General features: G+C 32.1%; 1 protein-coding gene and 1 non-coding gene across 3 annotated transcripts in view; one reads left to right on the top strand and one right to left on the bottom strand.

The window, feature by feature from the left end:
* The window catches only part of Ccdc171 (coiled-coil domain containing 171), a 382,832-nt gene that overhangs the window by 64,305 nt on the left and 305,170 nt on the right, over positions 1-13,357 (top strand). For both annotated transcript variants that reach the window (XM_076843419.2, XM_076843418.2), the window contains exon 7: positions 11,700-11,792. In XM_076843419.2, the coding sequence (XP_076699534.1) occupies positions 11,700-11,792 (93 nt within the window). The remainder of the gene's footprint in view (positions 1-11,699; positions 11,793-13,357) is intronic.
* Trnav-cac (transfer RNA valine (anticodon CAC)) lies at positions 651-724 on the bottom strand. Its single transcript has one exon. It is a non-coding gene; the product is annotated as a tRNA-Val (tRNA).

Here is a 13,357-nt window from a genome sequence, read left to right as displayed (position 1 = left end):
TATATTCATAACATTATGCAACCATAATTATGATAAATTTTAGAACATTTTCATCACTCTGATAAGAAATTTTATACTTATTAGCCATCATTTCCCTGTTCTTCCCATCCCTCTGATCCCTAAGCAAAAACTACTAATCTACTTTCCATCTCTATAGATTTGCCTATTATAGACATTCATATACTTGGAGTTATAATATGTGGTTGGTTGTGACTTTTTTCACTTAGCATAATTTTTTCAAAGTTCATTCATGTCATGGCAGGTATCAGTATGCATTTCTACTTATCACTGAATAACATTCCATTGTATGATATACCATATTTAGTGTAGGCATCAAACAGTTGATATACATTTATGTTGTTTCTACTTTTAGGCTACTACTAACAATATTGCTATGAATATATGAGTATTTGGGTTTACGGAAACCTTACTAGTAGGGTAATATGGAATATAATGTAATAAATATTTTATTGGGAAATTTTGAAATTTTATAATCTGTCTTTTTTTCTGTAATTTTTTAGTTTTTGCAAAGAGTGGTCTACTAGTTCAAGTTTCTGTGTACAGGTTTTTTTGTGAATAGGTTATTCCATACCTAGGAATAAAATTGCTGAGTCATATGGTAATTCTATTTAGCTTTTTTTTTGTTTGTTTTGTGGTGCTGGGGATTGAACCCAGGGCCTTGTGCTTGTGAGGCAAGCACTCTACCAACTGAGCTATATCCCCAGCCCCATTCTGTTTAGCTTTTTGAGGAACTGTCGGACTGTTTTGCACCATTTTACATTCCCATAAGTAATCTATGAAGTCTTCAGTTTCTCCACATCTTTACCAGCACTTGTTAATGTCAGTATTATTTGTTATAACCACCATAGTGGGTGTGAAATGGTATTGTTTTGATTTTTGTTTCACTCATGACTAATGATGTTAAATATCATTTCATGTGCTTATTGCCATTTGCATATCCTCTTTGGAGAAGTATTTATTCAGAGAAACATTTATTCAGATCCCTCTTTCAGTTTATAATGGATTATTTATGCCATACTAATATAAGATATTTGTAATGGGGGAAATTGGGTGTAGGGTATTAGGAATTCTATGTAGTAATGTCTAATATAGAGTTGGCAAAGATAAAAATTTATTATTACCATTCACTATCTAATTATTAATAAGGTTAGAGAATGCATTTTAAAAAAGTGATTATATTCTAAGTAATATTTCTAACTTATTTTTCACTTGTATTGAACATCTTTTTAGGTCAGTAAATTCAGGAATTACCATATCTTACATCATTTTTTAATACTATGTAGCTTGTGCATGGCTTTACAAGGACTAGTATAATTTTAATGCTTTGAATATTGGAATTAAAAACATTTAGCATTCACTTTAGCATGCCAACATTTTAATTTCCTTATTGATGTGAAAAAGTACTGGATAATAGTGATTTCTTTTTTGTTGATAGAATTTTTGGTAAGCTAATTTTGACTTATTTGAAAAAATGTTTAGTGCCTAAACTTTAAGATATATTTGTGGCTGGGCTTAGTGGTGCACACCTGTAATCTCAGTGACTCAGGAGGCTAAGGCAGGAGGATCATGAATTCAAAGTCAATCTCAGCAAAAGTGAGTTGCTAAGCAATTGAGTGAGATCCTGTCTCTAAATAAAATACAAAATAGAGCTGGGAATGTGGCTCAGTGGAATGTGGCCCCTGAGTTCAATCCCCGATGTCCCGCCTCCCCCAAAAAAGATATGTTTGTGAATAACTCAATATTGATTTTTTTCTTAATACTGAGTTGCTGTTTTATCCTTTTTATTGTTGATGTTATAAATACAAAATTATTTTAGACTAGTTTTATTTTTATTGTATGATTTTTCTTATCTATTTGATGTTTTTTTAAAATACCAGATCTCTGCTTTTAGAAGCTTTGAAGGTAGTCAAGACAGTCTCTGTTTTTATTCAGTTTATAAATGAGCAGTTATAATTGTCTGACTTATCTATATTCTTTTTAAAAAATATTTATTTTTTAGTTGTAGTTGGACACAATACATTTATTTTATTTATTTATTTTTATGTGGTGCTGAGGATTGAACCCAGGGCCTCACACATGCAAGGCAAGTGTTCTAACACTGAGCCACAAACCCAGACCTGAATATATTTTTTATCAGCTGTTTTCCCACATGGAGACATAATGAACAGGAACTTAAATTTCTAGAGAACATTTTTGCTAGTTTGGTATTCAATTTTGGAGATATCAACTACCAGTAATTCTAGATAAATAATTGTCATTGGTATTTAAAAAGAATTATACTAATGTGGGATAATAAAGAGGAAAATTGTTAAAATTTTAATTTAATAGGACATATTTTTAGTGTCAGTATTAAACAAATATAATAGACATTTAGCCAAATAAATGTTCTAAATTTTAGTGAGGCTTTTTAACAATTGCATTCTTGAAAGATGATTTCTTTATATTTCTTTATATGCATGGGTGGAAGAAGTTTATTTATTTATCTATCTCTATATATATAATATATAATAATATATATATATATATAATAAATAAATATATCTTTAAAATCCGATAAGCCAAATGCCACTGTGTGGCTTAATCATTTTAACGTGGATCAATAGTTTCTTAGATTAAAAAAAACAAACTCCCAGTCCAATTTTATAAATGTGGTGCTGGATACCACAGAATCAAGGGAAAAATGAACTGGAAAAAGAAATATCTATGGCTTTTATGAACGTCTTTACAACTAGGGGAGTTTATTATCATGGGAAATAAGCTTAACTCAATAAGAAAAGAGAAAAGAGAAGATGCAAACCTAATTCCAAGAGAACTGAAGAGTCTCCTGAAGATTACGATGGAGAGAGAACCGTCTTTGCAAATAAATTTTGAATTGCTTCTGTCAGTCATGTGCTACACTATAGTAAAAGAAGAGTAGGAGGCAGTTTTTATATCTAAATGTGTACTCAAGTGAAAAAGAAAAGAAAAATGTATTTCACTTTTCATAATTGTCCATGAAAGCAACCTTGTATAATTCATCTTTTTAAAGCCGTTATGTGTTTGTAGGAATTAGTTTTGAATGCCCATTTGTGTTGATTACTAACTGTAAAGTAGGAAAATGATGAAATCATGTGGATTAGATTGTCACACTTATAAATATTATACATTTAGATACAATATTGTATGTTCTTAATAGTTATTGAAATTGGAAGTTCATTTAAAAGTTTGTTAAATACTGATGTTTTTATTACCAGAAATGGTTGAGACAATACAAAAAAGATAAATTTGTTTATTATTGTGTGAATCAGAATCTGTGATCCCATAAAATCTGTTCCTGGTATTTCCTATTTTTATTATCTGTAGTTTCTTTTATCACACCTAAAAGCATTATAATTTTTTTCTATTAAACTGTCTTGTAAGCTGAGCAAAGTACTTTCTTATTCATTTCTTGCTGAATAAGAAAGTTGTCATTTCCTCTAGTTGATTCTTGCTGCCTCCCCTTGCTTGCATTTACCCTTTCTGAAACTGTCCAGGCTTTGATCATTGCCATCCTCAGTGACTTTAATTTTGTTTCCTACTCTCAAACCTGCACAGTTAACCATGGTCAAGATGTCTGGCACAAAGAGTTTTGAATATTTGTATGTTCAACTATTTTTTGAAACTACTGTGAATTTTAGAGTAAGGATTGCTTTAAGGGAGTTGTTTGTGAGAAATAAAAGATTCTGGAAAACAAGACTGCTTTGGCTATTAATAAAAGAGTTACAAATGAATAATAATTCACAACAGAGAAATATAAGGAATTGCCCTTAGAGACAGAAGAGTTTTCATCCACAATCCAGGTCTTTTGTTTACTTAAAATGAAAATGCTGGTAGAAGTGTTAGCACCCATTTTGGCCTCTAAGGTAATGACCCAATATCGTATCTGGAATGTAATAGCTATCCTTTGAATATGCCATTCTCCTTTTGGTGACTCACATAGTAAAATAAATATCAATAAGATTATCATGGAAAGGTATGAACGTATTCATTTGTTTTTAATAATTTTGAATGTTTTTCTGTGGAAGCATTTGCTTAAACGAATTGAATATAAACATAACATATTTGGACTTTTGTGAAGTGGAATTCTGTGGATTGGAGGTTATCTACTTACTGTTGCACAGAAATTCCCATGTTCTCAGTCACAAAGCAGCATTAATTTTACCCTGGAGTAGGGTTGTTTTTCTTATACACTGTGCTGGCTACATGGAAAGTAAGAGAGCTACTATCAAATCAAATAAACATGCTTCAAATTGGAATGCCTTATTAAGATTCAAAATGTTAAATATTTAGTATAGACCCTTTTTGTAAAACATACCATGTTATAAAAGTCAAATAAGAAAACATACAAGCTTGTTTGAAAACTGTAGAATATTAATATAACTGTAGGGTTTACATCCATGACAACAAAAATATACTTTACTGTAGAAGTAACACTTAGAAGTATGTGTTTACTTAAAAAAATTCCACATTAAAGGTCAGAAAAATTGAATAGTATTGCTTATTTTTATGGCATTAGGTTAGAATAATGAATCATAGATTGTTCTTGCTGTGATCCTTCAATACATGACTCTGGTTGAGTTGTATAATATTATGGTATTTCTGTTTTCAAATACTTGGAAACTTTGACCCTTTGGAGTATCTTTTTTGATAATAAAAAATAATTTGACGGCTGGGGTTGTGGCTCGGCAGGAAAGTGTTCGTCTAGCACATGCAAGGCCCTGGGTTCGATCCTCAGCAACACATAATAATAAATAAAATAAAGGCATCGTGTTCAGCTACAACTAAAATAAGTTAAAAAAATAATTTGAGACCTTCTAATTTAAGATTTTCAATTTTTTCACCATTGCAGAAGAAAAATAAGTATTGTAGTTAAATGTTAGCACTTGTATAATAAATAATTTACAGCCATTAAAATATAACAAAATAAAATATACTTAGCACTAAAATAGTCATTATTGAATTAATCAGTCTATAATGATTCAGTCCTTTAGAATTATCTTTTTGAAGTTAAATTATTGCCATTTTGGTTCCTTGTGAAAATTTGGAGTGTGCACTTCCATAATCCCAGCAGCTGAGGCAGGAGGATAACAAGTTGGAGGTCAGCCTAGAAACTTAGTGAGATGTCCAGCAACTTAGCAAGACCCTATCTCAAAATGAGAAATAAATATTTAAAAGGAGTGAGGTAAAGTATCCCTGGGTTCAATCCCTAGTACCAAAAAAAAAAAAAAAGAAAAAAATTCTGGAAAAATAGTTAAATAAAAATAACTTTCTACTTATATAAATTGCTGGACATTTTTGGGGCAAACTTTGTGCAACTGCTTGGGGAACAGTGCTATATATTGCACATAACTGAGAAATCACCAGCTAGTATGTACTTGTGTGATACTTCCCTCTCCTATTTTTCTTGGTGTCTATTTAATCAGGCTAAATTTCATATATAAAAGTTTTTCTGCTTGACCAATTCCTTTAAGTTCACATATATCATCTTAAGCTAAATATATAGTATTTGAAGAAGAAACAATATTGTGGGAGCTGTTTTTTGCCGTTTTTCAGCATGTTCATTGCACATATATGCTTTCATAACTTTTGTGAAATTTTGGAACAGGTCCATGCAAGTTGTAGGAGCAAATGTGTGTAGAGAAAATCTGGGTATGTTTGCTTAGTTGTGCTGCTGAATTGGAGTTGGCAGCTCATGCCTGGTTTATGATAAAGTAACATGTACCAAAGGATTGAATAGGAGGCATCCTTCTCTACTTAAACTGAAAACTCACTTTCTTAAGTGTAGTAGATTGCCTAATTGGGCTTAATGTGATTTAAAGAGCTATACATCAGACAAAGAAAAAGTAGAATAACCTATAATACTCACTAAAATAAAAATCTTAGAGCAATATATTGCAGAAAGAACATAGCAACCAGATAATAAATGACAAAATACATAATTATTTTGTATTATATAAAGAAATCTGTTCCTAGTTTAGGGAACAGTGTAGTAGAGTGTAGTACTGTACGTAGAATATAGTGCTGTATATAGTTCACTGACCTGTATGTAGTTAAATACATGAATTTGTTTTGGATTTTGAATTTTAATTAGAAGTATGTTATATTTTATTCTGTTACATTAATTATATTAGGATTAAATGAATGTTATAGTAGTTCTCTTTGGTGTTACTGGAAGTTTTTTTTTTGTGTGTGTGTGCTTATGAACAGCATGTTGTTATTTCTCTAGCACCCTCTGCTGGATATGAGAATTAATTCAACATATCAGAAGATAGAAAAAAATGTATTATTAGGAGTGCTTTAATTTTGTCTGTCAACAAGGCCCACTCTTGGAAGGAGTTTGTTTAAACGTTTGAATTTTTTTTAAAACTCTCTTTACTTTATTTACTGATAGTTTTAGTAATAAAAAATGGTTTATGAATTTGTTTTCATTTGGACATTTGATTCAAAAAAAGGAAAGTGTGAAAATAAAGATGTGATCTCAGCTTATTATTTCAGCCTGTTTAGTTTTAGGTTAGTCAGAAAAAATAGAACCCTCTCTTGACTTTTTAAATGGAAACCATATAATTAATTAAAACATTATATTATATATATAATAAATAAAAAGACAACTTGAATTGTTGATTCTTTTATCACAAAATTATGGGCTATTTCTGTTTTTAATGAAATACATGACTGTCATTTTTGTAGAGAAACTTACATATATGCTTTTTAGAATTTAAAAAATTATTTTAACCTTATTAGACTGGTTTCTTTCCTCTATCTGCTCGTTATTAGCTTTTAAAATATTTTATTCTCAATGCCTATGGACCATTTCCTTGTGACTGGCATGACTCCTGATTTACAGAATCTAAAATGAGCATACTGAATACTGATAAAGCCAACGTTAATTCTTTAAGAGCAAAGCTTTATTCTGTAGGGTTTACCTAATATTTTTTAATTAGTTTTGGGTCACAGAGGTTAATGTTTATTCTAGTCTGGGCTAAACATGAGAATGTCCCTGCTATAGTATATGCCATGCTTTATATAACTGCAACCTCTGGGGGTCCCTTGTTCTAAGGATGGAAAGTCAGCATTCAGAAGGAAGGTTTTTTCAATGATGGGAATCAGAAGTTTAAGTTAGTTGGTTGTTACTTCTTCGACATTATCTTGGTCCCTTCACATAGGGATTCATTTGTTTTTTATTGATATATATTTATATATCTATATATCATAAAATTCATCCTTACAAAGGGCGCAGTGCAGTGGTTTTTAAAATATTCAGAGGGTTTTGTAACTGTCACCACTAATCCCAGAATGTTTTCATTACCCTTTAAGAAGACTAGTATTTGTTAGCAGTCAGTGCCCATTCCCTTCTCTCCTTCTCCCTCTAGTCTCTGGCAGCCACTAATATACTTTCTCTCTATGGATTTGTCTGTTATTGACATTTCATATAAATCATATCATACAATATATAATAGTTTGTATCTGATTCTCTTACATTATGTACATTTTCAGGGTCCATCCATGTAGCAGCATGTAGACTGGGTAATATTCCATTTCATGGATACCCCACATCTTGTTTATTCATTCATCATTGTTGGACATTTGAGTTCTTTCCACCTTTGTTAAGAAAAATGCTGCTTTGAACTTTGATGTATAGTTTTTCATTTGAACATGCTTTCATTTCTCTTGGGTATTTACATAAGCTTGAAATTGCTGGGTCATATGGTAAGACTTTTGAGGAACTATCAAAGTTTTCCACAGCAGTGGAACCATTTAACATTTCCACTAGTAACACATGAGGTTTCCAGCTTCTCCACATTCTTGTGATAGTTGTTATTTTCTGTTTTTAAAATTGTAGTCATTTTAGTGGATATGAAGGTCTCTCTCTTTGTATTTTTGATTTACATTTCTTCAATGGTTAATAACATTGAACATCATTTCATGTATTTTTTATCATTGCATTTTTTTGATAAATAGCTACTCAAGTTCTTTATTAATATTTTAATTGAAAAACACTTTTTTCCATACTAAGCTACACCCTAGTTTGAATTGTTTGACTTTTTGTTGTATGAGTCTTTATGTATTCTGGTTACTAGATCATTGTCAGGTATAGGATTTATATTGTCTCCCCTTTGTAGATTGTCTTTTCACTTTTAAAATAAGGTCCTTTGGTACCCATAAGTTTTTAATTTTAAACTTATCTATTTTTTCCTTTTATAGTTTGGGTTCTTGGTGTTATGACCCAGAATCCATTGCCAAATCTGAAGTCAAGAAGATTTACTCCTATGTTTTCTTCTAAGAATGTTATGATTTTAGCTCTTATATTTGGGACATTGATCCATTTATATTTGCATATGATGTATGGTAGGGTGTCCAAACTCATTATTTGCATGTGTATATACAGTTGTTTCAGCATTATTTAATAAAAAGGTGGTTATTTCCCATGTAATGGCCTTTGAACCCTTGTTGAAAATCAGTTAACTACTAATTATGGGTTTGTTTCTGGTCATTTAGTTTTTTTCCCCCTACATGTCTATCCTTATCCCAATACCACACTGGTTTGATCACTGTAGCTTTGTAGTAATTTTTGCAATTGTGAAATATGTCTTTCAACTTTGTTCTTTAATGCATTACAATTCTTATTACATATATAGAGCACCATTTTTCATATTTCTGGTTGTATACATAGTATATTCACACCAAATCGTGTCTTCATACCAGGTAGTTTGGATAATAATGATCATCACATTCTATCATCACAATTTATCTTAATATGTAAACAATATAAATAGAAATTGAGTTAAATTCTTCCCTTCCCATATACTTTATATTTAGGCGTAAAGAGTTTAATTTGTTCTAATGATATTTTATTTTCATTATCAAAACACTAGGTTGTTAATTGGGTAAATAATGGTACTTGCACCATATTTGCCCCTTAACCTTTAATGCCTTTGCTTTTGTTGTTATTTTTAAAAGAATTTCTGTATGGAACATTTCAATCATATATGAAAGTAGGAAAAATACTGTAACAAATCCTCATGTGTCCATTGTTCAGCTTCAATAATTATCAGCTTATGATCATGAAGGTGTAGTTCATGAATTCCTATACCCAAACTCCAGCTTTATTATTTAAAGCAGATCTAAACATCACATAATTTCATCCTTTTGTGTGTGTGTGTGTGTGTGTGTGTGTGTGTATAAAATATGTATAAAGGTAGAATTTTTAAAAAATATGTCGTTATTACACTAAAACATGAAGTAAAATTTCTTAATTATAGCAAATATCCAATTTTTTTCATTTTCAGTTGTTTTGGAGTGTTTTGAATCTTCAGATTGAACTATGAATATTGACTAGTTTCATCTTTCATTGGAAAGCCTGTTATTTAAAAAAAATCTGGTGGCATAGGGCATAAATGTCAGATTTTTACCTTCAAAGAGATTATATTATAAAGTATTAGTTTATAATTTTGGATTTAAATTACCTTTAGACCCAAAAGGATCACATTTGGAATTATTGCTTTCAGCCTCCTGAAAAAATATTTTGAATATATTAAATTATTAATAAATATTATTGATGGAGTTGTAAAATCTAAATAAAGCATATACTTCAATGTAAAAAACTTATGACTTTTGTGTGTTTGTGAAACAAAGTGTGATTATATCCCCAAGCAGAATGCTCCTGACTATGAGGGCCATCAGTAGTAATTACATCTAAAAAGGCCTCTGAAGAAAAAGGGGTGTTTGTGTTTTGGCTATGTAATCATTACAGGAATGTGCTTTGTCCTAAAAGAAGTGTAGTTATTCGAAGACTGTTTGATTATTATCCAGGCTTTAATTTATACTGCTTCTCTCATTGTGACCCATTACCAGCTGACTGCAAACAAAAAGAAATGGTGGTAGAATAGAGGAAAAATAAAATTAATCAACTTGAACATAAAAAAAAAAGCTCACCTTGGATTAGGCTAAATGTTTGATATTATCTCCTGCGAAAATTTTCTCTAGGAAGGGAAATAAGATTATTAATGTATTTCTCTACTGTTATTGAAATCACTGTATTTGACAGAGAACTCTAGGCACACTATTATATTGAGATGTGCTGGGTGTTCTTATAGTCCTACTTTACCTGCCCATGACCCCATAACAGGTTTTGGTCATGACCAGTTCCCTCTTTAAGAGTAGGAATCCAGTGCTTTCCAAGGTTGCGTTTTCTCAACATAAATAGTATTAAAAAAATTTCTTTCTCTCTCAATTTGTTTCTGGCCAGAAACTGAATCTTGCTTGAAAAATTATATTAGATTTTGTCATAAAGAAAAATTTTGTTTTGTGAAAGATACTGTTTGTTAAAATCATGGAATGACAAGATGTAGTATGGGAGAAAATATTTGCAAATCACATATTAATAGAAGACATATCTAGATCATATAATGAACTTTTAAAATAATGAAATATTATGTTAGAATATTAAAATAATATGAAAATAGCCCAGTTAAAAATGAGGGGGACTGACGATGCTTAGTGGTAGAGTGCTTGCATAAGGCCCTGGGTTCAATCCCCAGCACAAAAAAAGAAAAGATTTGAGTAGGTACAGCATCAGAGGAGATATTTAGATAACTAATAAGTACGTGAGAAGATGCTCAATGTCATTAGGGAAATTAAAATTAGAACCAAATGTGATACCATTATATACCTATTTAAATGTTTGAAAACCCCAAACAAATAAGCAATGATGCCAAATGTTGATGAGGATGTGGAACAATGGAAAATTTTATACATTCTTGTTTGGAGTGTATATTGGTACCACCACTTAGGAAAACTCTGTCAGTTTCTTAAAATATTCAGTATATACTTATCATTTGACCCAGTCAATCTACTCCTCCCTGTTTACCCCAGAGAATTGATAGTATATGTTCAGACAGGGACTTGTACATAAATACAGCAGCTTCATTTGTAAAAACCTAAACTGGAAACAAACGTCCATCAATTGGTGAACAGGGAAACCAGTTACGGTAGAGCAACACAGTGGAACACTGTTCATCAATGAAAAGGATTGAATTATTTCTACATGCAACCCACAACAAGAGTGAAATCTCAGAGTACTTTATGCAGGGGGAAATAAACCAGGTAATAAAGAGTATACATTGTATGATTTAAGTCACATAAAATTTCAGAAAATACAAATTGCTTTATAATGACAGAAAGCTGGTTATTGATTACTTGAAGATGGATGTATACTTTCAATATGTGTAGATTATTGTGTAGAAGTTGTATCTCAGTAAAACTCAAAGACAGAAAAAGCTGGCTCTGGGGCATTCTTCCTGAGTATGCCTCACTTCTGCAAAGTACGAAAATTGAAGTTATAGATAAAGTAATCTAAAGTGATAATTACAGTTTTGGAATACAGTGATCCATGTCTATTTTTTTTTTTTTTTTTGTGGTTCCGGGGATCAAACCCAAGGCCTTATCCCCAGCCCTATTCATATCTATTTTATTTTATTTTATTTATATATATTTTAGTTTTCGGTGGGCACATCTTTATTTTCTTTTTATGTGGTGCTGAGGATTGAACCCAGTGCCCCAGCGCATGCCAGGTGAGTGCGTTACCGCTTGAGCCACATCCCCAGTCCATATCTATTTTAAATACCAGTGTTTATCAGTTTAAACTTTTAATTTGTTTTTAGGCAACTACTCTGAGAGTAAGGAAATTGGAAGAAAATATTGAAGCAGAAAGAGCGGCACATTTGGAATCAAAATTTAATTCTGAAATTATTCAGGTAAAATGTAAACACATTTTTTTTTCTTAAATTCTGTTATAACAGCGAGGAAAACAACATTATTTTGGAGAACTTTATGTCCATTTAGGATGGGTAATATATTGTTATGATGTTCATTGTGTTAGTCAGCTTTCTGTTACTGTGACAAATACCTAAAAATAACAACTTAGGGAAGGATAGTTTTATTTTGGCTTATGAGATGTCACTCTATGCTTGACTTGCAGCATTGCTTTGGACCTGAGGTAATTCAGAACATTATGGCAAAAGGGTGTGGAGAAAGAAATCTGCAAAGCTCACAGCATTTAGGAACTAGAGAGAGAAAGGAAAAGGGACCAGGAAAAAGAAATACCCTTTCTGCCAGGCATGGTGGCCCATGCCTGAAATACTGGTGGCTTGGGAGGCTGAGGCAAGAGGATCGCAAGTGCAGGGCTTAGTGTTAACAATTTACTGAGGCCCTGTCTTAAAATAAAAAAAAATTGGGGGTTGGAGGAATATAGCTCAGGAGTAAAGTACTATCCCCAGTATCTCTTACTCTTTCACACATTCCCCAGTCACATATTTCCTCCAACCATGCCCCATCAGCCCAGTTTCTAATACTCCTAGTAATCTATTTAGCCATAATTGGATTTTCCACTGATGAGATCGGAGTGTTAGTGATCCAGTCACTTACCCAAAGCCTTATCTCTGAACATTGCTGCATTGAGGACCAAGCCTTTAACACATGAGTCTTTGGGGGATATTCCAGATCTAAAACATAACTTTCATTATTGTATTTAAGGTAAGGAAACAAGTAAGGATATATTATATTAGTCGAGTTGACACACTACAGCCTTCACTAGATCTTATGAGATTTGTCTCATGTATGACTATTTTTGTGCTACAGTGGCAGAGTGGAGTTGTGGTAGAGACCCAATAGTCTGTGTATTAGTCAGTTTTCCACCAATATAATTGAATCCCTGAGGCAATTAATTTAAAAGAGAAAAAGTTTATTTTGGCTTATAGTTCTGGAGGTTCCAATCTGTGATCTAGTAGTCCTATTTCTTTGAGCCTTTGGTGAGGCAAAACATCACAGTGGGGGCATATAGTGGAGAAAACTTCAAGAGCCAGGAAGCAGAGCAAGAGAGAGGATGGGGCAGAGTCCCACAATCCCCTTTGAGGACACACTCCCAATGACATAAGGACCTCTGCTAAGGCCCCCACTTGTTTTTTTTTTAGCTTTTTTTTTCCTCCCAGGGCTGAGGACTGAACCCAGGGCCTTGCGCATGCTAGGCAAGTGCTCTGCCACTGAGCTAAATCCCCAACACCATTTCTTAAGGTCCATGGCACCTCCCAGCAGTGTCATCCTGGGGATCAAACCTTTAACACTTGATCCTTTGTGGGATATTCAACATTGAAACTATAGCAGCCTGTGGAGCATAAAATATTTACCATCTGGCCCTTTGCAGAAAAATTTGCTGTTCACTGTTCTTTTTGTCAGCAGCCATGGGATGAATTTTTTTTTTTTTTTTTTTTTTATTGGTTGTTCAAAACCCTACAAAGCTCTTGACATATCATATTTCATACAT

The sequence above is a fragment of the Callospermophilus lateralis genome, chromosome 2 (assembly GCF_048772815.1).
Source record: "Callospermophilus lateralis isolate mCalLat2 chromosome 2, mCalLat2.hap1, whole genome shotgun sequence".
Taxonomy (NCBI): domain Eukaryota; kingdom Metazoa; phylum Chordata; class Mammalia; order Rodentia; family Sciuridae; genus Callospermophilus; species Callospermophilus lateralis.
The sequence above is the reverse complement of the archived record's forward strand: the minus strand, read 5'-3'. Positions and strand labels throughout refer to the sequence as shown.